The sequence below is a fragment of the Corythoichthys intestinalis genome, chromosome 8 (genome assembly GCF_030265065.1).
Source record: "Corythoichthys intestinalis isolate RoL2023-P3 chromosome 8, ASM3026506v1, whole genome shotgun sequence".
In the NCBI taxonomy this organism is placed as follows: domain Eukaryota; kingdom Metazoa; phylum Chordata; class Actinopteri; order Syngnathiformes; family Syngnathidae; genus Corythoichthys; species Corythoichthys intestinalis.
The window spans coordinates 30302379-30326805 of record NC_080402.1 but is presented as its reverse complement, the minus strand read 5'-3'; the positions used below and the strand labels follow the sequence as shown (position 1 = coordinate 30326805).

Sequence of the window (24427 nt, the reverse complement as noted above, 5' to 3'; positions counted from 1 at the left end):
GGTTGCAGAAGAGATGTACTACATCTTGAACAACAGTACAGCATTGCCAAATAAATTGAAAGGGTTTTGTCCAGACCTCCCACTTTTCTTAAGCAGTGCTGCCATCTAGTGTAGGGGTGAAATCTGAGTCGCTTGAGATTTTTGGTTTACAAGCAGTCAAGCACTACTAAAAAAAACCTCATATATTGATAAATAATGAAGAAATGTTCACACATGTTGTAAATCAGATGAGATAAATGTGTATTTATTGTAAAATTCCCAAAAGATGAGGTCTATTAAATACATCCAGTTTCACCTTATTGTGAACAGCGCTACATTGTTGTTCAATGGATAATTCAAAAGGGCCACGGGGGAGCATTTTACTATGCAAGTGTATAGGACATACTAATTGTGGAGAGTAATGCATGGTTTGGGGAGAGAAATGATAAAACATGCAAAATTGTATTACAGAATGATTGTATACTGTACAAGCCCCTTCCACACATTTGACCATAAAAAAACAAAACTTTCTATGCCTGATTTAGTCTCACATCAGCCCGTGTGTACAAGTACAGTTATTTACAGTATGTACACTATCACTAATTATAATATTGCACCTTTCACACAGCTTGCCAAGTGCAGTCACCAGGCAACCGAAAAACACTATTTAAAGAACGCACCCGTATAGCATTTAACTCTTTCAGTGCCAAAGACGTCCAATCATGTGGCTCTTTTCGTCTTTCTGCAGTGAGCTTAAAGGAGTCACTAGTCGACGTCCAATCCATTTGAAGTGGGAGGGTTCAAATCTATTGGACTTATATCGCCGTCAATGGCTGCCAAGTGAGTTAATATGCCCAAATAAACAGCTTCATCTCACATCGCTCCATTATAAATATATTATTTCTTCCTTTGCACAAAAGCACAATAAGCAAAATTACATTTTAAAGTAGAAAATTAAATATTGCAACTTTTTTTTTTTTAAGCCAGCTGAAGACTACTGCATCGGTTCAGTCAGAAATATCATACCTCTGTAAATGCACTATAAGGACAAAAGTATTGGGACACCTTACTAGTAGGATGTCTAATATTTTTGTCAATATAGGGTGTGTGAGAACAGTTTTTAGGTGATGATGAGAGGCATCACCGTGCTTTGAGAAGAACTCTGTACATTGTGAAACCCAGCACGGCAAACATAGTGGCCCCGACACCTGCGCTCAGCCAGAAGGTGGAGCTCTTCAAGTCCGCTTGGCTCATGTGTCTGGGACAAAGACAGACAAGGCATTAGAATGAATGATATAATCACTAAGCCTTTCAAAAATTGCTAGTGAAGTGCACGATATGAGAGGGATTTTCAAAACAGGATAAAATGGAGAAAAATATAACTCAGTGACATGTCAGGAATGAAAGAGGGTAATGACATGCCAAAAAAATAAAAGATCAGGAATAGAGCACAGTGAGATAACTCGGCAAATGATCAAAAGGGGATATCAACAAGACGGCAATAAAAAGAAGAGTCAAAAATAGAAACACTTTCAACACAAAATGCTGGTCGGGGAACACACAAAAAACTGAGTTGAAAGGACAAATGAAAGAAAATATTATGACTGCCATGAGAGCTTTTCTTACCCAAAACAGTTACCAATAATGACTCCCTCCAAGGCAGCTGTCTTTTTGTTTGTTGTGTGCTACTGTTTGTCGTCTACAGTTGATAGAAATGATTCTATTTTCCGTTTAAGGAATCCCTTATCAAAATCAATTTCGTGTTTAGGAGTAATATTTGGACAATTTCATGCAACGTACACCTTTAAAAAATGCCAACAGAATAAGTAAAAATTGTCTAAAAAATGAGCCTTTATTTCTTACTAAAATTATACTTTTTAAGTGATTTTACCTTATTTTAAGTACGATGATACAGTGGTATGAAAATGTATCTGAACCATTTGGAATTTCTCACATTTCTTTTTTCTATTTCTATTAGTATTTATATTTGTGTGATTCAATAAACATGCCTTTGGCATTTCAATGAAGTTCAGTGTTTGTATGATGCAATTTTTTAATGCCAATTTTTACTGCAAATAAATATCAGCTCCAGAAATCAGATATCGGCTCTTCTAACTACTAATAATCTGTATCGGTCCTGAAAAACCCATATCGATCGATCTCTGATTTTCATATTCAAACAAATAGGTCAAATCTAATCAGACTGCAATTTGCAAATGATAATTATATAATATTCCCTGAGAGGGAAAAAAATCTGAACCCATTTGTTTTACCTCAATCTTGCTAATATGACCCCAAAAAGTTAGTAATTAAACTTTCTAAAACCTTGTTGGGGATTCACTTGTGAAGAATCGAAGAATGGAAATGAAAAGAAAAAATGACGTGTGAACAAGTAGAGAGAAGATCGTGGTTTAGAACCTGCGGAGAACCACAGCGTGGAGTTTGGCCCTGACCGTCTGCAGCAGCTCGGAGTTGAGCAGGTTCTGACACAAGCAGAAGGTGCAACGGTTACAAGTGCACATACAGCGCAGTCGTGCGTGGCTGAGGAGAAACACACGGACGCAAGAAGAAGAGGCTTTAAAAGACGCAATCATTTAGAAATCTGCTCCGAGCTGCCACCAAGAAGAAAGAAATGAAAAGTCATAATATGAAGACAACAGCTGTGGTTAACTACACAAAAATTCTGAAAATGTTGATAGTGCCTAAGAGGTTGGGAAGCCTTTACAGCAGGGGTGTCCAAACTTTTTGCAAAGGGGGCCAGATCTGGCGTGCTAAAAATGTGGGGGGCCGACCTTGGCTGACATCCTTTACGTATAACAATATCTTTAAGCAAAATTTAGCAAGCCATTCAGTGTGTCACATTTGCTTTATTATTTTTTTAATGAATAATTTCAACAATCTCGCAACTAGCCTTTGCGGCGTTCTCTTTCGACTCTCGTGCTCTTGCAAAATACTACTGCTGTGAAATTAAACTAGCTTCAAGCTGCTTCAATTTCTCGCTGCGTATCTTCCCTGTAATCATGTACATGTCATGACACCTGTGGCTTAAACAGTCAGTGGAGTTGATTTCAACAAAATTCCACTTAGTTTGTTAGTTATTTGTTAGTTTCAGGGCTTTGGATTGGTTAAGCTAGTGCGAGTCAATTGGGCTGACTTAGCATGCCACTAAAAAACAACATATGCACACATGAAAATCCTCTATGACCCATACAATCAATAGTGTTGGCTATGTTTTCAGGATAAAGTTATTAAAACTTACCTTTGCATGTCAACAATTGCAGTGTGAACAGCAGCAATTGTGATCCAGCAGCTCTGCAGAGGACCAGAGCGGAGTGATATCACATTGTTTTTTTGCACTGCCGATTTTTTTATGCCGTAGCCAGCAGCAAGTAACCAGTTTATATTGTTCCTCTTTATTAATAGGGAATTTGTGGAAACTTTGCTTTGCCCATTTCTTCTGTCTGTTTCCACAGCTTCCAAATGCACACTTCGCCATGTTGCCAGACGTCAACCTCCGATCTGGAAAAATATCATTGGAATGCCTCCACTATTTGATCACTTACGAGAAGGCAAGTTTGCTAGAGGTCAAAATGTTTTTTGACGGCCAAATTAAAAAACAGCTTGCCATCTTTGCATTTTACATTCGCTTGTAACGCCTTGAGGACACAACTGGTACCATCCAAGCGGGATAAATCAGAGTTCCCACCTTCGTCGAATGCAGCGTGAGCACGAGTGGCCGAAGCACTCCTCTCTATTGTGGTCGTATTAGGCATCTAAAAGAATAGTCCTGCAGAATCAAATGTATTACGGCAGTTTGGTGTGACATTGTTTTGGCCGCATGAGTGTTTTGGAACAATGATCTGCATTTTGAATTTATTCGACTAAGGTGGATCTGTTCGTAGAGCAGTATCGTTTTTTATTGGCATGCTAGGAAGCGACTCGTGCTAGCTTAGCCAGTTCGGAGCCCTGAAACTAAGAAATAACTTACAAACTGCATAGAATTTGTTGAAATCAACCTCCGCTAATTCAAAGATTAAGCCTAATGTCAAAAATTCAGAACTTTCGCTTTAACACTGTATTCATTTTTAAACTTATTCATAATTATAACAAAATCATATTCCAAAAATACAATAATGATTGATGATTTTAAAAATTGCTAATGTTCAAGTTTTTTTTTAATGACCAAAAATAGTCACTTGCCCTATAAAGGGTTAAAGGTCTTAAGTGTCGACTTTTGAATACCGTAGCTGTTCACTGCAGTGACCACTGTCCCTGAAAGGGTTAAAGCAATGAGCGCACTGTGAAATAAAATGTAGAGTACTTTGAAGTTACTTTTATCCCTCTATTGTTGAAAAGAGTAAGAACTATATATTTGACAGAAGGAACAAAAGAAAAGACAAAGCATGGAAACTGATAGAAGAGTCAGAGAGATTAAAAGGAAGGAAATACAGAATGCCAAAAGAAGGCAAGCTTATAAGTAATGAAAAATAAGGATGCAAGAAAAAGGAAAGAATGAAAGAAAAAATGAGGATGGAATAAAAAGAAAAGAATAAAGGATTGAGAGAAAGCAAATGGATTTAACGGAAATTAAGGGAGGAAACACAGTATTAAAGGAAGAGGGAAATTAGCAAGAGTCTTGTGATAAAGTACTCTACTGACAGGAAAGCTAATTATACCCTGGGCTTTCTCCATGAGGGGCTGCGGTTTTTTCATTTCATTGGACCACTTTTCAATTTGTTTCCTTCAGGTATCAGTGCAACACAAACACATGGTTGTGCTGCATTTCAGTGAACAAAAATGGCATGGCCATACTTACGGGTACATGGCTATGGTGCTGAGTTTGGTGTAGATGTCTCTGTTAGGCGTTCCTGCAGTATTGCACGTAAAAGACTGCGGAGGAGGCATTTTGTGCCTCCGACAGAACTCCAGAGGGCTGCAGCCGTAGAACTGTTTGGTCTCAGGCAGATCCGACTTGGCCGCAATCATCATGCACGGAATCTTGCAGTCCATCAAGTATTGCTGAGAAAGGGTGATGAAATCCCGACTGAGATGCTGATCAGAAGTGTTTCTTGGGGAGGGGTTTGCGGGGATTAGAAACGCTACCTTGAAAACTTTGGCGCAGTAATCAAAAGAGTACGGGTTGCTGACGTCATACACCAAGCAAATGATGTCACAGGCCAGATCAGCATCAGACAGGTAGTCCATGTCAGGAAATACTTCATGAAGCTGAGATGGCAAGACATAACAAACAAACTTTGGTCTAATTTGATCAAAACAGACATGCTTCAACATCAGGCGTGGCCCAAAGGGAAATTAACCACAAGAACGTTGTAACAGCAAAGCAGACTATACAGATGAGAAAACATCCAGTAAAACGAGAACCATATTAAGTTAAGGTTAGGTTAAGCAAGCTATCAGTTAATACAGCTATCAGTGACAGAGACACACTTACAAGAAGGTATTTCTCTTGACCATAAACAAAGGTTGTGCTGATGGCATAGTAGGATTTATGTTCTTCTTTGATCATTTGCTGCTGCTGAAATAACGAGAAATATCACATGAGTACCAATAAAATAAATCTAGGGGTGTGACAAAATATCAACATAGTGATATATCGTGATACTTTGTATTCTAAAAGGTTATCGATATGCTCCTGCCAAGAATCGAGATATCGTTTTAAAGAGGTGGCAATGTAAAGGGACCAACAAGTTGCTACCAAAATGTTCCACCATAATAGTGTCTCAGGTAACTCTAAGGCTGCCATTGACGGTGCTCGACGCCCAATCCATTTAGAATGGGAACGTTTGTTCATTCTTAATAGGGCTGCAGTTATCGATTATTTTAGTAGTCGATTAATCAATGAACTATTTAGTTCGAATAATCGAGTAATCGGATAAGGAACATAAAAAATTAAAATACCTGAGCTGAGCCTCACACGGTGTGTATATATATATATATATATATATAAAGAGGATCTATGTACAACAAAAGAACAATTGGCTAACTTACATAGCAAAAGTCCACTAGCTCAAATTCTATAAAATCCAAACGCTTTTTTACAATGCTCTTACCAAATGGCTCAGACACATATTCCCACAAAAAATGGCTACATATACCTTTAAACTAAATTACGAATGCATTCAAAAAATCATTAGCTCAAACAAAAACTTAGCGTATGCTGGTCTTAACAGGGAGCAGATAGATTCAGCCATGTGAAATGAGGTAGACTAGAGGGCTGTGTATCCACCCAAATCAATAAAAATAAATGCAAACACTTTCAAAACGAACCATAACAACGCCACTTTAATTTAAATGAATACTCGAAGCAGCAAAATTTAATTTCAATCTTTTTTCTAATCGAATACTCGAGTTAATCGATTAATCGTTGCAGCACTAATTCGAAACCAGAGCATTCGCATTCATTCTGTCCGATTTTCGGGGCATTTACAGGTCACTTGCTATTCATTTTCAGATCATTTCCTGTTAGTTTAAGTCACTGCCTATTCATTCGGGTGATTCCCAGGTCACTTCCTGTTCTGCAATTCAAAATAAAAAGGAAGTGACCCATAAAATACCCCAAAATCAACAGGAAGTAACTGAAAATCAACAGGTAAATCACCTTAAATGACCCAAAATTACCTCATTGCCACAGCCAATTGCCAATGACGGCCATAGACATTCAATCTGGTAGGGTGGCAGCGAATGAATCCCTCCCACTTCAAACGGATTGGACGTCTACTAGTGATAAACTCATTCCAATTCACAACAGAAGCTTCTTTTTCTGTTTATTAGTTGTTTGTAGAATATCCTAGAATGATTTCCTGACCAATGTATCGATAATCGTTGTATCACCATATCGTCAGATCATCCTTATCGTGAGCTTCGTATCGCAAATGGTATCGTATCGTGAGGTAACAAGAAGTTCCCACTCCTAAATAAATCCATTTGATTTTACAACTACCATATACGTATAAAGTCAGAACAATATGACAAATTCTTTATTCCTTTTTCATGGGAAACATATGTTTGTGCTTTACCATCAAGTTTCTCCCCAGAAAGGCTTGGAGGAAGCCGCTCTTCCCGCTGCCAACATCTCCAAAGACGTTGCAGCGGAAGACACTTCGTTGTGTCTGCTTCTTCTGCAGGTCAATCTTCTTATCCCTGGTCACTGTGGGGGTAAACACCATGTACGCATCACGGGATTAGGTCTCACCTATCCCGTGCACGTCACAAGCTTGCAAGTCTCAATAGTACATAGCAATCATTGTATGTGAAAAACATGAAGCAATGCTGATCCCGTTTACCAGTCATTCCTGCCGCCTGGGACTCTTGCTCAGCAATGATTGAATAACCAAGGTAGCCCAAATACTCCAAGCAACGCTGCACATCCAGATATGTTGTCAACCTGAACCCCCCCAAAAAAAAATTACACCAAATTTGACCAATTAGAAAAATGAATAATTCTTTTAAACACATTACACAAGACGAAATACAAAGTTATTTTAAATTAAACACAGAATAACTAATATGGAAAAGTTAGAGAATACAAGTGTATTTCCAAATGTATTGTTAAAACAATTTTTATTTTGAAATATTTGAATTATCATTGAAAGCTAGAGGACTTCTGCCTAAGCAGTCAAATTCAAAGCACTCCCTTTATATAGGAAATGAGCTATTATGAAATTTCTTTGCTGACCTCTGTGAACTTTCACCTCATTACATCAAAATTTAATCACCTCTTACAATTCATATTACAAACACCCTGGTTCTTCAGTTACCTTGAACACAAACATACAGACAATCAAACATTCCATAATTGGAAAACGGCCAGCGATAAAAATTTGTTAATATCCTTAAAGCAACATTATTGCCCTTTTCAAAAGGATATCGAGGGAATTTCCCGTGTAAGGTGGCGCAGAATTTACTCGCGTCATTGCTTTAACGCATGTAGAAATGTCCCGAAAATGACGGCGGTTGGACACTTTCACAGACTTGTCCCATGTTGCCAACTGGTGCTCTCTGTGGGGGTGGGAAAGGGCTGCTGGCGCGATTTTATAACCCGGCCATTATGTCATTTTTGGTCGGCATTGGCTGTCCCAATGTTGGTCAAATCGTGTTTTGTTCCAGAGGGAGCGTTCCCGAAGTCGTAACTGCAGCCAATTCAAGCTCATCAAGACTGTATTTAAGCCCAGGCGATCAAAGTGAAGGGTGTCGAGATATTAACTAGCTGGGCACCATTCGGCACCTATGCAGCCCTTGTTTTGAAATCCTCTACGTTGTGCTGGTATTCCAGTGTCTCTGCCTACCGCTTATGTTAGTATTATTGATCCCCATCGACCTCCTGTCACGGACCCATTGTGTTATTACCCATTTTCCACGATTGTATGTATTTTTGTTTGTATTTAATTAAACCTTGAACGCATCCCTCTGTTGCGTTCTGATTTGAAGTAAAACCTTGTTTCCCCAGTAGCGGACCCTAACATCGGCAACAAAATAAACCACACATTTCCAAGATGGACAATGGATGCTCTACGATCCTGTAGCAATTTAATTTCGTTATGTTTTCAGTTAAATTTAGCTATTTCCAGCTTTCTATGTTAATAACTGTGATGTTTGTTTACCGCTTTTCGTCTTACTGCGAAGAAAGAGGAAGTGACTATCGGCCCGTCATGATATTTACATCATCAGCCATCGTGCTGTGACCCGGGAATTTAACGCCTGCTTTCACTCACAACTAGGGTTGCCACCTTTCAGAAATAAGAAATACGGGACGCCCCCCTCGCGCTCAAAGTTGTGCAGGCAGGACATAAAAGGGACATCCCCAAAACTTGTAAATGCATACAAATCTATCTCTTCATACATATTCCGTATTAGTTCAATACCGAACGCAACATTTAATTCTCAAATACGGATTGTTCCTCATTTCAAGGGACGGGTGGCAACCCTACTCACAACGCTTTCCGGGAAAGTCACGGACATTATACTAAGACGCGACCAGTGAAATGTCCGCGTAATCTCCGTATCAGTCGACCCGGTAAATTACATACAAGGGCTGCACGTTTAAATCCTGCGATTTTCCCGGTGTTTCGGCGTGTGTGAAAGGGGCTAATGTAACTTTTCAGTTTTGCTCGATTTTAGGGAAGCCGTTGGACACAAGCAGCAGTGTTTTGCCTTAGGCAAGACTGCATTTCCCATGAGGACCAACACAGCGCACACCCGCAGTGTTGTACAATCATCAATCAATCTCCCGGTCACCTGCAGATGGATTAAAGAACATTTCTGTTTCCAGCGGCTGTGTGAAGAATGAATAGTAATAAGGTAATTAATCCAGTTGTGGCTAAACAATAGCATATGACGGTCAGCAACCTGTAGCTTAGTGTGGCTAGCCCCCCCATCCCACCGTCAGCGCTGACAAGTTCAGTTGGGGCAGGGGGCGTCACACATGCGAGTGAAAGCCGGGTCAATGTTTATTCTGTATATCCTGGTAGCCTCCCTTTTTTCCACTACAGACAAAACTTTTTGTCTGTTGTTGCGCTGCCATCTTTGCAGAATTTGTGCGAAGGCGTAAGCATCTACTTCCATCTTTATAATGAATGGTGAAAAGTAGAAGTGACGTATGCTGTAAAGCAGTCAGCAAATTTGTAGTTTTTTGTGTATGGCAAATTCCTCCCAACCTCCTCAAAATTAATTAATTAGTGCCGGTGAAAGCAATACAGACCCCCCTCAAGATATAAAAGAGGTGTCATTCAACTAGAGCTGTCCCGACTAGTCGACGTAGGCGACGTCACCGATGACGTAAATGCATCGACGAGCACAACATCCCATCGACGGTTAATGATGGGTTAAAAATAATATACGCGTGGAAAGAATGTCCGATGCTCAATATTCAAGCAGCACAAAGCCAAAAAACGCACCAGTTGGTCAAAACACTGACTTATTTCAACGAAACAAAGGAAGGGACACTGTTGTGTCTTGTCTCTTCAATGCCATGCTTGCATACCAGGCTGCACGTGGGCTGTGAATAAACACCTTAAGTGCTGTAACCCAGTGTTAATTTTGGAAGACGACAGGAGACAACGAGTTGGCAGCTCCTAAGCCCATCTAACTAACTAATGACATGTTTTATTGAAGTTGCTAAGCCCGTCGCGATATGCAATGAGTCCATTTATCGCACGGTAAATAAAAATGAGTGCGGTAATTTTCACGGCTGCGTTTTATCGCCGCGTGCGTGCATACATTTTTGCGTGCCTGTTGATGGCATATGAGACTCCAGTTCCTTTCACAGATGTTTTTTGATCATCAACACGCCGTAGAATTAAAGTTCAGATATACAAAATGAGACACATCTATATTAAACACTGTAAACGTTAGCATTGCTACATTAAGGCTAATGAGAAAAACAGACAACCTACTTTAACCTGCCATAAAACATTGGCAGTTTTCTCCAAAACGTAAACTTGCAGTTAAGAGGTGACACTTCAAACATGAAAAATCGCTGGTTAACGGCATTTGCATACAAAAATATGGAAAAAAAAAAATCTATTACTGAAACCACATGCAACGATGAAAAGTGTTTTTTGTTGCGGAGTGTAAAGCACGTAATGTTCGTGATATAAATAATGATTTCTGGAGTTAAACCCACATACTTCAGAATTCAGATTCTACACTAAGAATAGCTTTAAAATCACACCCTTTATGAAAAATTTGATTGGGAATGAATAATTATTATAATTATTATATGTTGGAAAGGCGAAGTCAGTGTTCTGAATCTGTTTACATTCCATTCTTTTGCACTAGTTAATGATATCACCATTTGACCTCATTGTTTATCTGTGATTTATTATTGGTATTTACGTGTTTATTTGTACTTTAATAAAGAATTTAAGTGTTCCAAAACGTTTTTGTGATTCAATAAGCGTCAACAAAAAATGCTAAATTACTTTAAAAAAAAAAATATATATATATATATATATATATATATACATATATATATTAGGGCTGTCAAAATTATCGTGTGAACGCGCGGTAATTAATTTTTTTAATTAATCACGTTAAAATATTTGACGCAATTAACGCACATGTCCTGCTCAGAAAGTATTCTGCCTTTTGGTAAGTTTTACAGCAAGGCTTTTTGCGCTGTCCAACAGCGAACTCTTGTGGTCGCTTTGCGACATGGTTTATTATTTTCCTTTCTTTCTTCATTATGGCTGCACGACGTCTTGGGCTGATAATGTTGTGCTTATATGATCCTTGGACAAGATTTGTCCGTAAGTATGGTTGTTGTAAAGAATGTACATATTATGTTAGTAAGCGAAATGTTATATTTTTTGTATGAGACGCTTTTTGTTTATGTTTAGTGAACCTGTATAGCGTGCTAAGCTAACGTTGTTAATAATGCAATGCTTGTGTACTTTTATTTAGTAGTTTTACGACGGTCTAAAGAGGACAATGGTTTGAGGCCATTTTATTAATAAATCAGATGAAAAAGGAAGAAGTCTAATTATTAAGGCGTCGTTCACTAGCTGTCTAGTTTTGGAAAAAGTAGACGCTTCGGAGTGAGGACAGCATAGACAGATTTAAATGACAGTAGAGTATAATGCCTACTACAGTCCTTATGTACCGTATGTTGAATGTATATATCCATCTTGTGTCTTATCTTTCCATTCCAACAATTTATTTTACAGAATATATATATATGATTTACAGAAAAATATGGCATATTTTATAGATGGTTTGAATTGCGATTAATTGCGATTAATTACGATTAATTAATTTTTAAGCTGTAATTAACTCGATTAAAAATTTTAATCGTTTGACAGCCCTTATATATATATATATATACACACAGTAGGGCTGCAGCTATCGAATACTTTAGTAATCGAGTAATCGACTGAAAATTCTATCGATTAATCGAGTAATCGGATAAAACAAATAAATTTTTAGGTCAAGAGCAATTATAAATATACATGAGAAAACAAGACATTTCATCTAATATTGAACCATTTTCAGTCAATCAATGTCTTTATTTTCGATGTACATTGTTGAAAACAGCCAACAATTGCCTCTCAGATGGGACTAGAATAAAAAAAAAGACCAATTCACTGCTTTCACTCCAAAAACTTTTAGATCTTATAAAAAATATATACATATATTTCTTACCTAAAAACACTTGATAACACACATCACTTAAAAGTTAGGATTTTTTCCCACGTGTTTCAATTGAATTTCTATTTGTGTCAAGCCATTTTTAAGTTCTAGTTAAGTTTTAAGTTAGTCTAAACTGTAAGTCCTGATAGGATTTTGAGTTTTTGCAGTGTTCAAAATAAATGTATGATACAGGCTGTATTGGAGCACATTAGGGACTAGTGCTACTTGGTGTTTTATCCAGCAATGACTACTGAGCTAAAATTGATAGTTAGCATTATTGAGTTTTTATTTTACATCCTCATCACTCCACAACACTATATTATGTTAAAGCCTGTATGTAAGACACGTTATCCACGCATCGAAAGTGGTCATCATTAATAGAAACCTAGCCCTCCGCAGGGCTAACGTTACGTGAGCTAGTCACAGTAACGTTAATATTATTTATTAGCGCTTTAGCGCTCTTTATTAGTGCTTAGCGCTCTTTATTAGCGCTTAGCGCTCTACTGCTTTAAGATGGCGGCTGTTTACTAACGCTGCCCAGCGACGCGGCCGAGTCTGTCAATGCGCATCTAGTTCAACATACATGTGATCTCTATGAGACTCACCAGACGCTACCTGCTACCAACCATCGTGCGGGCTAGTATTTAGCAACGTCGGCGTCGTTTGTAGGGGCTGTCGGCTGCAGTAAGTTGTTTTTTTTTTTTGCTTCTTCCTCTATGCACGTGACATCAGCGCGTTGTCCCGCATTAAAAGTAGTCCGAGCAAAACGTGATGATTAGACTGTCAAAATAAACGATTACTCGAGGTGAATAAAATTACTCGTATCAGTTTTTAAACTCGAGTTACTCGAGTTGCTCGAGTATTCGTTTCAGCTCTAATATACAGTATATATATATATATACATATATAGATATATATTAGGGCTGCAGCTATCGAATATTTTAGTAGTCGATTAATCGATGGACTAGTTTGTTCGAATAATCGAGTAATCTGATAAGGAACATGAAAAATTAAAATACCTGAGCTGAACCTCAAACGGTATGGAAACATAAATAAATAAGGATCTATGTACGATAAAAGAACAATTGGCTAAATTACATAGAAAAGGTCAGCTAACTTAAATGCTATAAAAAGCTAAAGTTTTTTACAATGCTCCTACCAAATGGTTCAGACACATATTCCCACAAAAAAACGGTTAAATATACCTATAAACTAAATTATGAATGCATTAAAAAAAAACCTTAGCTCAAACAAAAACTTAGCTTACGTTGGTCTTAACAGGGAGCAGTTGGATTAAGCCATGTGAAAAGAGTATCCACTCTAATCAGTAAAACTAAATACAAACACTTTCAAAATAAACCATTACAACACCACTTTAATTAAACGAATACTCGAAGTAACAAAATGTTAGTTCGAATATTTTTTTCTAATCGAATACTTGAGTTAATCGATTAATCGTTGCAGCACTAATATTTATACACATATACATATATTCGATTAGTCGACTTATCGTACAAATAGTAGGCTGACTAATCGGGAGAAAATTAGTTGTTTGGGACAGCCCTACATTAAATTAGTTGTCAGTCGACATATCACAAACGTTATGAAAATATTTTATAAAGTTTGAAAAGTTAGCTAGTGTTAACTCGTTAAATCTTTTATTAATTAATCGGAATTAACATATTGAATTGCTACTCGTAGTCAATGCATACTTTATTTATTTATTTTATTTATTTATTTATTTTTAAATCAAAGAACAACTCATTTCTGCAATAGATACAGCGAATCATGAAAAGACACCACTCACGTCCATTGTGAGAGATAGCCCTGGTAGGTGATCCAGCCCTGCTCATTGGTGCACACTGTGTTGTTGACGTCAGGACCCCAGGGCATGTAGGGAAAAACATCAAACAGGTCCCTTAGCTCCTCTGGTGACAAGGCACAGTCACGGTCCTGACAACACAGCACAGCACGTGTGTCACTCTCACTGTTCCACTGTTTCCCTCTAAGCTCACAGCTAATTCTCTTGTCAACAAGTGAAATCAAGCCACAACGGGGGGTCGGCACTGGCTGCAGGAGGTGGAAGGTGGGGGTTCATTTAGATTATGAACAGTAACGCAGACTGAGCAGCTTTGCTTGTAGGTGAAAGTACACGTAGAGCCAGACGGAAAGGATTACACTGTACCTTGTCATGTTTGTCGAAGACACTCTGCAGGAAGAGGTAGGCTGTGTGGTTGAGTTCTGTGGTGCAGTCGGGAGGAACTTTCAACCTGTAACATCACGTTTAAAACAATTTTGACAAACAACCAACTCGTATAAAAAAGGAGTACAGTGAACCCCCTTATGTACTTGTATGCATTTTTTCCCAGTGGAGTCAAACATCATGATTATAATGTCAGTATGAACAAGACATACGGAGGAAAGAGATAGTCCTGATTGAGTTCCAGGTCGTCGTCGTATCCAAACCTCCTCAGCACTGTCCACGTGGTTTCATGGCGACCTCGCTGGATGAATAGTGTATGGAGGAACAGGAAGCCTGGAGAGGGAAGCAGCGCACTTTATGTTAAGGGCAAGATTTGAGGATTGCGACTTGACCATTTGAACAGTTAGTTTCATCCTGCCAAAATGGCAATTAGAAAGAAAAAAAATCTCTATATTTATTTATGTGAAGTACATTTTCATTGATGTGTGCATTTTAAGAGTACCGACCTTTTAAAGTGAGTCCATTGTCACACACTCCGTCACTTAAATTTTTCCTTACGACATTTTTAACATCCTCTAACGCCTGTGGCTCCAATGGCATATTGAAACATGTTCTCTGTTGAAGCAATGGAAAATTTGCATTTGCCCTCAGTATTTTAGTTTATTAGAAACACTGTAATCTTATTCATAAAAGCAAAGAGGTGGTTTACCTGAAAGAAATTGAGCTCATTATCATTGAGAATACCGTCGTTGTCCAAGTCAGACACTTTGAAGATTCGGGTCAATGCTTTTACACAAAGCGGCTTCATCTGTCTCCAAAACACAACTTTATTATGCATTTTAATTTACAATGAATATCTTATATAGAGCAGGTGCGCAAACATTTTTGCATTCAATAGTCACATTTGATTTTTATCTTATTATTATTGGACAGGTTGGAAAGTCATTTGTCGATAAGGTAAACTCAAACCCTAAAAAAAGATAAATAAAATGACTAGTCAGAATGTGTATGAAAATATCAGATATAATTTTAATACCATCATATTTCAATCACAATTATCAATTGTTATTTATAAAAGTGGTGCAGACAAGGGACGCGCATGACTAGTTTAATCGTTTAACTGCCGACTCATAATTAAACGTTTCTTCTTTTACTAGTCGGTTAAAAGCAGCCTCATGAGCCCCTTTTAGACATTCGCTGAACTCCAGTAACCCTTATGTCCTTATGTCTGAAAGCAATTTCCTGGGTCGACTGACACGGAAATGACACGGACATTAACCGGTTCGCGTCCTAGTATAATGTCCAGGACTTCACCAGGTAAATTCCCTGGTCACAACGTAAAGGCTGATGATGTAAAATATGGCGGGCCGATCATCATTTCCTCTTTTTCGCAGTCAGACGAAAAGCGGTAAAGAAACATCACAATTATCAACATGGCAAACTGAAAACATAGCAAAATTAAACTGGAAAAATTACGAAATTAATTTGCTAATGAATCTTAGAACCGAGGTAGAGACAGCCCATCGTCCATATTTGGAAATGTGTAGTTTATTTTGTTGCCGATGCCGACCAAAAATGGCGTAATGTCCGGGTTATAAAATCCCGTCCCTTGCCCTCTACGTACACAGAGTGCCGAGTCGCCAACATGGGACAAGTTTGAAAGAAACCCCCCCCCCCCCCCCCCACACACACACACACACACACACACACATATATAGGAGGAGAAGTTTTGGCGAACGTATCAGGAATGTATTTCTCTTTCAATTGTTTACCTTTAGTCAGTTTTGTTACATCAGTAGAATTTAAATGACCAACTTGCCCTGAATTCTTGGGCTAAAATAGCTCGCAAATACACAAAATGTTTACATTTTCAACTTTTTATTTAATATGTGTAATAAATTGCGAGTTTTCTTGCTTATATTAATCTGAGAGTAGTCAGCAGAATAATTAGACGTAATTCCTATCGCTAGTGCTGACACTTTTTCGCAATAAATTGCAATCATTTTTTTTTTTTACAATACAGTATATCAAAAAATACTTAAGCAAGCACTAAAGTCATTTTCAAATATTTTGAACTGTTTCACGCATAAGGTCGAAATGGGAGTGTGCCCTTGTTGAAATGTATTATCTGCTTTTTATTAGATTGCAACTGGGTTTGCAAGTACATTTGTTCTGCACACAGGTTTCGAAATCTGTCATGGTGTGAAGACATATCATGCCTTTTATGCAAGTGCCTGCCCTCTTCGTTCTTCCTCCATGCCCACTAATATCAGGAACGCTGAACAGCTAGCACTCTCAGCACTGAGAAAAATCGTCTGTAGGTTGCCACTTCTTAGTTCTAAAATGTGCCACATTAAGCATATACTATATGAATAAAGCACAAGTTAAATCTATACATATGCATTTGCTGTGGTTTAGTGCAATAATTTTGTTGCATGGCCATTTTTTTTTTCGCACGACCCCCTAAGCGGTTCGTTATCTAGTCGTCCAAGAGGCCCTTTTCTCGGGTTGCACACTGGCTAGAGGTTATCCCAATAAATCCAATAACATTATATATTATCGGGCCTATTAATATTAATTTTGGCACGGTGTCGGTGGATTGGGATGTGCGCCTTTGTTTCCACTCCTGTTTTGCCAGTATGCAAGTATTGTTACTGATATAGAGGCCTTATTTTTCCATCACTGAGTGATGAACCTTACTATGGCAATTAGCAAATGTTTGCATTTTACAGTGTTATGTTTACAAGTTATTGAGAGGCCTTTTCGTTACTGATATATAATTGCCAGGTTAAGAAAGTTGTTTCATTGACCAAGACGACAAAGGTCTCCTCTCCTATTGCACCAAATGTTTTATCTGCTGACAAAGCACAATACCCGTTTGGTTTATGTTTGTTTTAGTTCTGTGCTTATTGTTCAGGGGAAGACAACGTCAATGATATTGACTGATTGACTGTGATTGACTCAAATTATATTTATTTGAAAGAAGTTTATATGGGCACTTTATTTGAAGTCAAAACTATTCTTGTCTTTGTTTTGTTCATTATAATAATGTTCTTGTCATCATGAAAATTTCGGTTAGGACAAAGAAAAATGTATGCTGAATCCACCACTAGTATTTTTGACCTACAGGTGTTGAAAAATTGTATACATTATATGTTATTGGTTATCGTATTGGCCTTAGGGAGCAGGAAGCTATCGAGATCGGTTTCAAAAAATGAATATCGTGCACCCCTAACACTGGCAAAGTCGGCCTCCTTATCTAGTTCTTGATACTTTTTTTTTTCTCCTGTGCATCACTTTCGGATGCCTGCAAGACGACAACGGCCTCTAACTGCGCACAGAACCCCTCTGAAGCAGGAGTGTATATTTTATATTTGTATCATTTTTGACAGTTGATGTTATTGAAGAACAATTGTAGTCCACGTTTCCACACTCATTGCCAACCCCCATGAGATTCCCAACTACAAACCAACTCAACAGACGGCCAATCAGCACAAAGAGTTGAAACTTAAATATTTAATATTCAAATTGGATCATGTCAGCGACATATGAAACAAAGTCCCAATTTTTGGAGAAACCCAAGCCAAGAGGACCAACTAAAGAGCTTGAAAAAGAACATTGTGGGCAATTCAACAAAAATTGGTGTCCAAACCTGGTAAAATTGTTATTTAAAAAAAGAATGAAAGAGGAAAAAAAGGCTTTAGTCCCACTTAAATACCGGTAATCCTATTTAATTACAGTAGCAACTTGGAATAAACTAATCAGCCAATTAAATACTCACATAAATGGATTGAAAAAATGAATTCGCTCATTTTGATTTGACAATTTTAGAGTGACAAATATTACAGGACTGTCCAAAATAATGCAATACTCTGGTTTTTGCGGTATTGGATCGGAGGACCTCTAATTTATGGAATATTGTATCGTTATAGTGTTGTGGTATGTATTCTTCATTGGTGAGTGACACTTACATCTTTTTTCTCTGGACAGTAGAGTGGGCCTGTTGGATGAAGGACAGCCTTTTGGGCATAGTAGAACAGCTCTGAGATATTCTTCAGATTCTTTGATGAGCACTGAAAGAGTGAGGAATGGTTAAAAAGGGTGGCTTCCTACAGTCCGGGCGCGAGAGTTTTTATTTTTTTATTATTATTATTTTTTTTAACAATGAACATGAAATTCTAAGGCCGCAAGTAGAAATTTAGGACAGCACAGGGATATTGTAATTGACTTGAAAAGCAGAGTAACCTTTTTCATTACAGTATTTTACAGATAAATACTTTAACAACTTATTGGTGCATTAACAACAACAACTAGATTTAAGTGTGGAGCACAAAAAACAAAAAATATTCCAAAACAATAATGATTTAAAAAATCTGATGATTTAACGGTCGCCCAGGTAGAGAAAAGTCACAATTGACTTTACACGGGAAAGAATATAAAGTAAAAGCGCAACACTAACATTCTCTTTCTCAGTAAGCGTGTCCACGTGTGACCATTATGCACAGCCAGACAGGGTATTAAAACACGAGATCTGTCTGAGCACCATGTCTACTCTGATTATCCTTTCTGTGAACACAGGTGATGACCCGGTAGCGCGATTTCTTTAAGTGATCAATGAATTATCATGCTTATGATACAGTCAATGGCATGGAATTCTTTCAAGAAAAAAAAAAATACACTCATCCACTTTTAATCTTCTGAAAAATTACACCAATAAAATCGCAACCACATGAAGTCCATAATAGTCACTTGCACTACCTAATTAGTGAGAAATTTTCCCACCTCAACGCAGGTTTCGATCTCGCTATACTGGTTCATAATGGGAAGGATAGTGTCCATGCTGCTGTGCTCCACCAGGTCTGACTTGTTTCCCACCAGGATAAGAGGAACCCTGGACAGAGTAACGCAACATTAGTTTGTTTTTTAATGGGCCTATATAATGGAAAATTTATTTCTTTACCGTCTTATATGCAAATTGGTGGGTCTCCAGAGTGGTACCCCACCATCAAGTATAACCAGCCTTTCTTTTGTTATCTGATTCAGTGACACGTTCTACACAGACAAAATACGCACCTGCTATCTTTGTCCGTGTTGTCAAGAATGAGGGGAATCCAGTAGCTGGTCACCTAATGAAGAGAACCCCAAAATAAATGGTACCATGAGCAATTCCGATTCCTTTTTCCAAAATCTACATTAGGGTTGTCCCAAGCAGAAATTTGGATCGGAACGACCGCCGATATGCGTAAAAAAATGTGCATCGGTATTGGATCGGCCAACACGGAAAAATTCCCATCCACACTCCCGATCCAGTTTTTTTGAAAATCTGTTCTAGGTTTCTAGCGCACTGATTTACATAATCCATTCCAGTTTTTGCTTTGGTTTCCCTAAAATCCGTAAAATCCGGTCCGCATTTTAAGGCATACCTTCAGCACACTAGCATTACAGTCTCCCAATTTACCTCTGTGGCATCTCCTACATTATGACTACAATGTAAATTTTAAGTTAATAGGTAAAAATGTCAGCTGTCACCTGAGCATCTTGAAATGCTTGTCTTTGTAAAAAAAAAAAAAAAAAAAAAAAAATCTCACCATCATGCAGGGAATGCATCCAGGGCAAACAGTTGAAGGGAGTGTGTAGAATAGATGGAGATGGAGCAAAAAAGTGTAGGGAAGATTGGGGAGTAGAAGCCATTCTTGGTTTAAAATTGTATTATTTGCACTGATTTTTTTAAAGCTTTGGTATAGTTGTTCAAGAGCAGAAAACTGATGCTGAGTTAATAGTTTATTTTCCACTGAGGTTATTTGTGTGTTTTGCTTTTTTAAGACAGTATACAATATTATTTGCACATTTTACTGACTGAATATGCCATTTCTGTTTGTTATTTATAATGTTTTGTGTTTATCACTGAATAAACAGGTCAGTTTCTTGTTACCAACCATTGTGTGTTATTCATACTCACCTAATTCAGCTGGCTAGTTGTTATCAAGAGTACTAAAACCCTTTTCAACATGAGTCCGACAACTAAGTAAGGAAGTTAAATAACTTTAAACTTTAATACATGCTTAGATAGGCCGGTATCAGTATCGGCCAGTATCAGTATCGGAAGTGCAAAACAATATCGGTATTGGATCGGAAGTGCAAAAACCTGGATCGGGACATCCCTAATCTACATACTGTACAATATGTTCAATATGTAATAGTATATTTTTTGTTATTATCACACATTGGATATAAAATATACATGCATCTATTTATTTATTTCCAAACGTTCATTGGCCCATTTTCTATAGCACCTTTCCTCAATAGGGTAAAAAATTATCCAGCTGATTTTCCGCCAGAGGTCGGTTACACTTTTGTCGAATCGCAGGGCACATATAAATAGAGAACCATTCCACAACTCAAAATCTCCATCATTTAAGCCTAAAAAATACTTCAAATATATTATTCTAATAGATCGTTACGCTTACATTAGAAAAAACTCTTACTGAACAGAAAGGAGAAAAACATGGTGGTAACTAGACCGCTGTTATCAGCAATCACGACTATCATCATGTTTATTATTGTATCGCAGAACATAACTCACCTTCTCAATTGATGTCTTATTGTTAACAGAGTACACGATGCAAATCACATTAGCCTAAAGGGGAAGAGACAGAGGGTCAATCTGCCAAAGTCACCCACACCAGACACAATAAAAAACCCTGAAATCTAACCTTTGAGATCTCCTGGAACAACTGCTCGTCTGTCTGCTCGGCTTCTGCACACAGAAGACAAATGTAGTGTAGTGGAAGAAGGGTAATAGCGATAGCAAAGTGGAAGAGTCACATAGCTAACGAGAGATTGGGCTGTACCAATAGAGCATTTTTTAATTACCTGAATAGTCCACAATATGTGTGGGGACTCTCTCTGGAGTGACATCAGCAGGTATGGTTATTTCCTCAGCTCGGTAAGGAACCTGACAGAACACATTCACTCCAATTGAATGGGGAGGCTAATTACTTTATATTTGAATACTTTATGTTAAGTGTAGCCTACCACAGTTGGGAACTCCTCACTGACGAGGGACATGATGAGCGACGTCTTTCCCACCTTGGCTGTGAAGCAGACAAAATGACAATTCTACAGACACTGCAAGCTACACCATCTGCATGTTGCATACAGTTGAATAAAAGTTTATAGACACTAACCAATTAACCCCACATTAGGCCAATTAACCTATTGTTTCTAATGTCCATATACTTGAAGGCCCTTCAAAAATTTACGTACTGCATTTAATGGACTACTTGAGCAATCTTGAAGTAACCCGAAAGCCTTTAATTTAGTCAAATCCTAATTGTTCATCTGTTATCTGTAGTGCTTATATTTCTTTGGGTCGCAAATGAGCTGAAGCCTATCTTGTCAGATTTTGGGCAACAATTTAGTCTTCAACTAAGATGACATGCAGGTTATTGTAACGTTGGTGAAAAATGGAGTATGATAAGGACAACCCACGCAAGAAAACAGTGCGAGGTATGAGCTAAACACAAGTACAAGTCCCCACGCTACTTCATGCTTCAAACTTTGCCGTTTCAAAAAAAAAAAAAAAATTTTCAATTAAAAACTAAATAAATAAATACAGATGAGCTGTCCCGAGCGACCACACAGTCTCAATCGCCCTCCCTCTCCCTGCTCTTTGCTGGTCAGGCAGTGCACTCGAGTTGCTTATTAACGTTAACAATGATTGACAGACGTTTGGGTTTGATCTTGCCAGAGATGTGAACTTCAAAGCGCCGCATGTGTCAATCATCGTTTAACTTGTTAAACAGTTGCTGTGGAAACTCATTGTGTGTAAGTGTGCAGCTAGAGCGAATATGAGTGGACTCACTCAATAGCCACGTTTACATGCTGACTTTTATTCATACCGATTCAAATCATTCCGAATGGAAATTTCAGATCAGCTGTTTACATGTCACTTCATCGATTCCGATCCAGCGTTTACATGTGTCTGCCTTTATTCCGAAAGGACGTTTGACAACTGCCGTCTGACATGCGCAGATTAATCAAAACAAAGCGTCACGTTGCAAAACATGGAGATCGATCGTCAGAACAGCTGCTGTTTTAACTTTTCGAGTGGAAACAAAACTTCAGAATCACACGCCGTTCATTTAAAAAGTTGTGTGGGCTGGTGGAGGGATTCATGGATATAAACTTTCCGCCGGACTCCAATTAGGTGCGCTGTGCTTGGAAGCCATGTTGCAAGTGACGTTACTTACGTCACCAAGTGACGCCACCACGTCAGTACGGAGCATGTGCAGAAAGAACGCAACCAGACACCATTCCGCTTCCCTGTTTACATGATATAATTTTGCTTCTAATCGGTTTGGGAAAAGGAATATTCCACCCCTGTGAAACGGAATGAAATTCCATTCGGTTTGGGCCTGTTCATTCCGAATGAGGTGTTTATATGGAACACATTTATTCGGTTTGAACATCTAAACCGATTGCAATTGGAATATTTGGCTCCATGTAAACGTGGCTATAGAAGCATTTAATAGGGCCAGGCATTTTTCTACTTTATTCTAGTTTAAAAATAACTTGGTGGGATGTTTAAAACTTATCATAATTATTACATTTGAAGTGAGTTTTCATTGTAAATTGTAATTATGTGGAAGGACATGGAATTATGAATCCCAAGAAAGCACGCCAAATCAAACATGAGTTGAGATTTGAACCCAAAATCTACGAAGCAAATGTCTGAACCACTTGGTTACCACGTTTCTCATCGTGATGTTTTTAAGACTTTTATTCACACTTTTATTAACATGTTCTGAAAGGTCTTGGGACGATTATTAAACAAATAAAAAATCTGCAGTGTACCAACTGCTTAAATAGTAGGTATGATTCATCCATCGCATTACTTGTCACAATGACTGCTCTGTAGGGGTCATGTGCTATCACACTTTGCACATTATAATAATAATAATTACATCCTAGGGCGTGTTATTATAGGTGTGATCGTGCCCTGAAGATTCTGTATAAATTCTTGCCTAAATTGAGGTCAATAGCAAATGAGATGCACATAGTGCAGAAACGAATGCATGATAGCAAAGACAGTTACAGTGCAGCAATGCAGCTGGACACCAGGCAGCAGTGAAATGAAATAAAAGGTACACTCACGTTCCCCCACCAGTAAAATCCTGACGTCCTTGCGCATTGTCGCCGGTGTTTAGTTCACCCACGCCACGGCCGTGCATCAACGTGTTAGGCATTTATTACTCCCGTGGGCAAGGAGGATGTGCTCAGCCCGGCTAGCAAAAGGGCTAGCAAGCCGCTTCGTTCGCATGTCACGGAGCCGACTTTTAAATTTTAAACATGAGACGGAAGTTGCAAAAATAAATAAATAACGTTGAATAGAATAGTTATGATGGCAGTTGCGTCATGAGCTAGGTGACGATGATCTTGTGAGTGACAAGTGAGCTCACTTTGCTAATCTACTGGTTGGCTGGCTGACAACAGTACTAGCGGGCGCTAGTGCTTGGTGGATGGGCTTTTTGGCCACGCCTCTTCTAGTCATCTTACTGACAAGAAAGCCAAAGATCGTTTAATTTTGAAAGATGAGGTCCATGTAAGTTTGTGGAAAATTAGAAAAAAAGTTATTTGACTTTTCCTCAGTCGTTACAGACAACAAATAAGAAAATCTGTATTTAAAATAACGTTATATACATATAATTTTAATGCATTTATAATAGTAAATAATTAGTTAATTACTTGTAATTTACTGTTCATTGACATTTATACAGAGATCATGACAGTATTATAATTATTATATTATTCCGATTTGTATTTAATATGTCTTTGTTGTGCTATGTGTAATTGCTATTTTTATTGTATCATCAGTATTTATTAAGGATTTAGCGTAGGTTTTGAGTATTATATAGTATTTTTATGGTAAAATCACGCCCAACATACGACCATTTCGATTTACAAACCAGGTCCTGGAACGAATTAAATTAGTATGTAGAGGTATCACTCTATATTCTTGCAATGGGTGGCATAGTGGGGAGCATGTCCGCCTCACAGTTCTGAGATCAAGGGTTAAATCCTGGCCTTCCTGTATGG

The 24427-nt window shown here is 38.1% G+C and overlaps 1 protein-coding gene across 3 annotated transcripts; it reads right to left on the bottom strand.

Annotated features, from left to right (window-relative positions):
- Nucleotides 1–223: 223 nt before the first annotated feature.
- LOC130920769 (mitochondrial Rho GTPase 1-A-like) lies at nucleotides 224–23844 on the bottom strand. 3 transcript variants are annotated; one of them, XM_057844210.1, is made up of 20 exons: nucleotides 23486–23844; nucleotides 21365–21423; nucleotides 21203–21284; nucleotides 21043–21086; nucleotides 20913–20966; nucleotides 19403–19455; nucleotides 19112–19220; nucleotides 18301–18402; nucleotides 15039–15137; nucleotides 14836–14944; nucleotides 14542–14662; nucleotides 14312–14396; nucleotides 13934–14079; nucleotides 7284–7384; nucleotides 7017–7147; nucleotides 5432–5515; nucleotides 5083–5205; nucleotides 4796–4998; nucleotides 2398–2520; nucleotides 224–1237 (listed from the first exon to the last, which is right to left on the bottom strand). In XM_057844210.1, the coding sequence occupies exons 1-20, from the start codon at nucleotides 23520–23522 to the stop codon at nucleotides 1120–1122; spliced, it is 1983 nt and encodes a 660-aa protein (XP_057700193.1). In that variant the 5' UTR covers nucleotides 23523–23844; the 3' UTR covers nucleotides 224–1119. The 3 variants fall into 3 exon arrangements, with proteins under 3 accessions (XP_057700193.1, XP_057700195.1, XP_057700194.1); XM_057844212.1 differs by having other exon boundaries at nucleotides 2398–2462; XM_057844211.1 differs by lacking the exon at nucleotides 2398–2520.
- Between the last annotated feature and the right edge of the window lie 583 nt (nucleotides 23845–24427).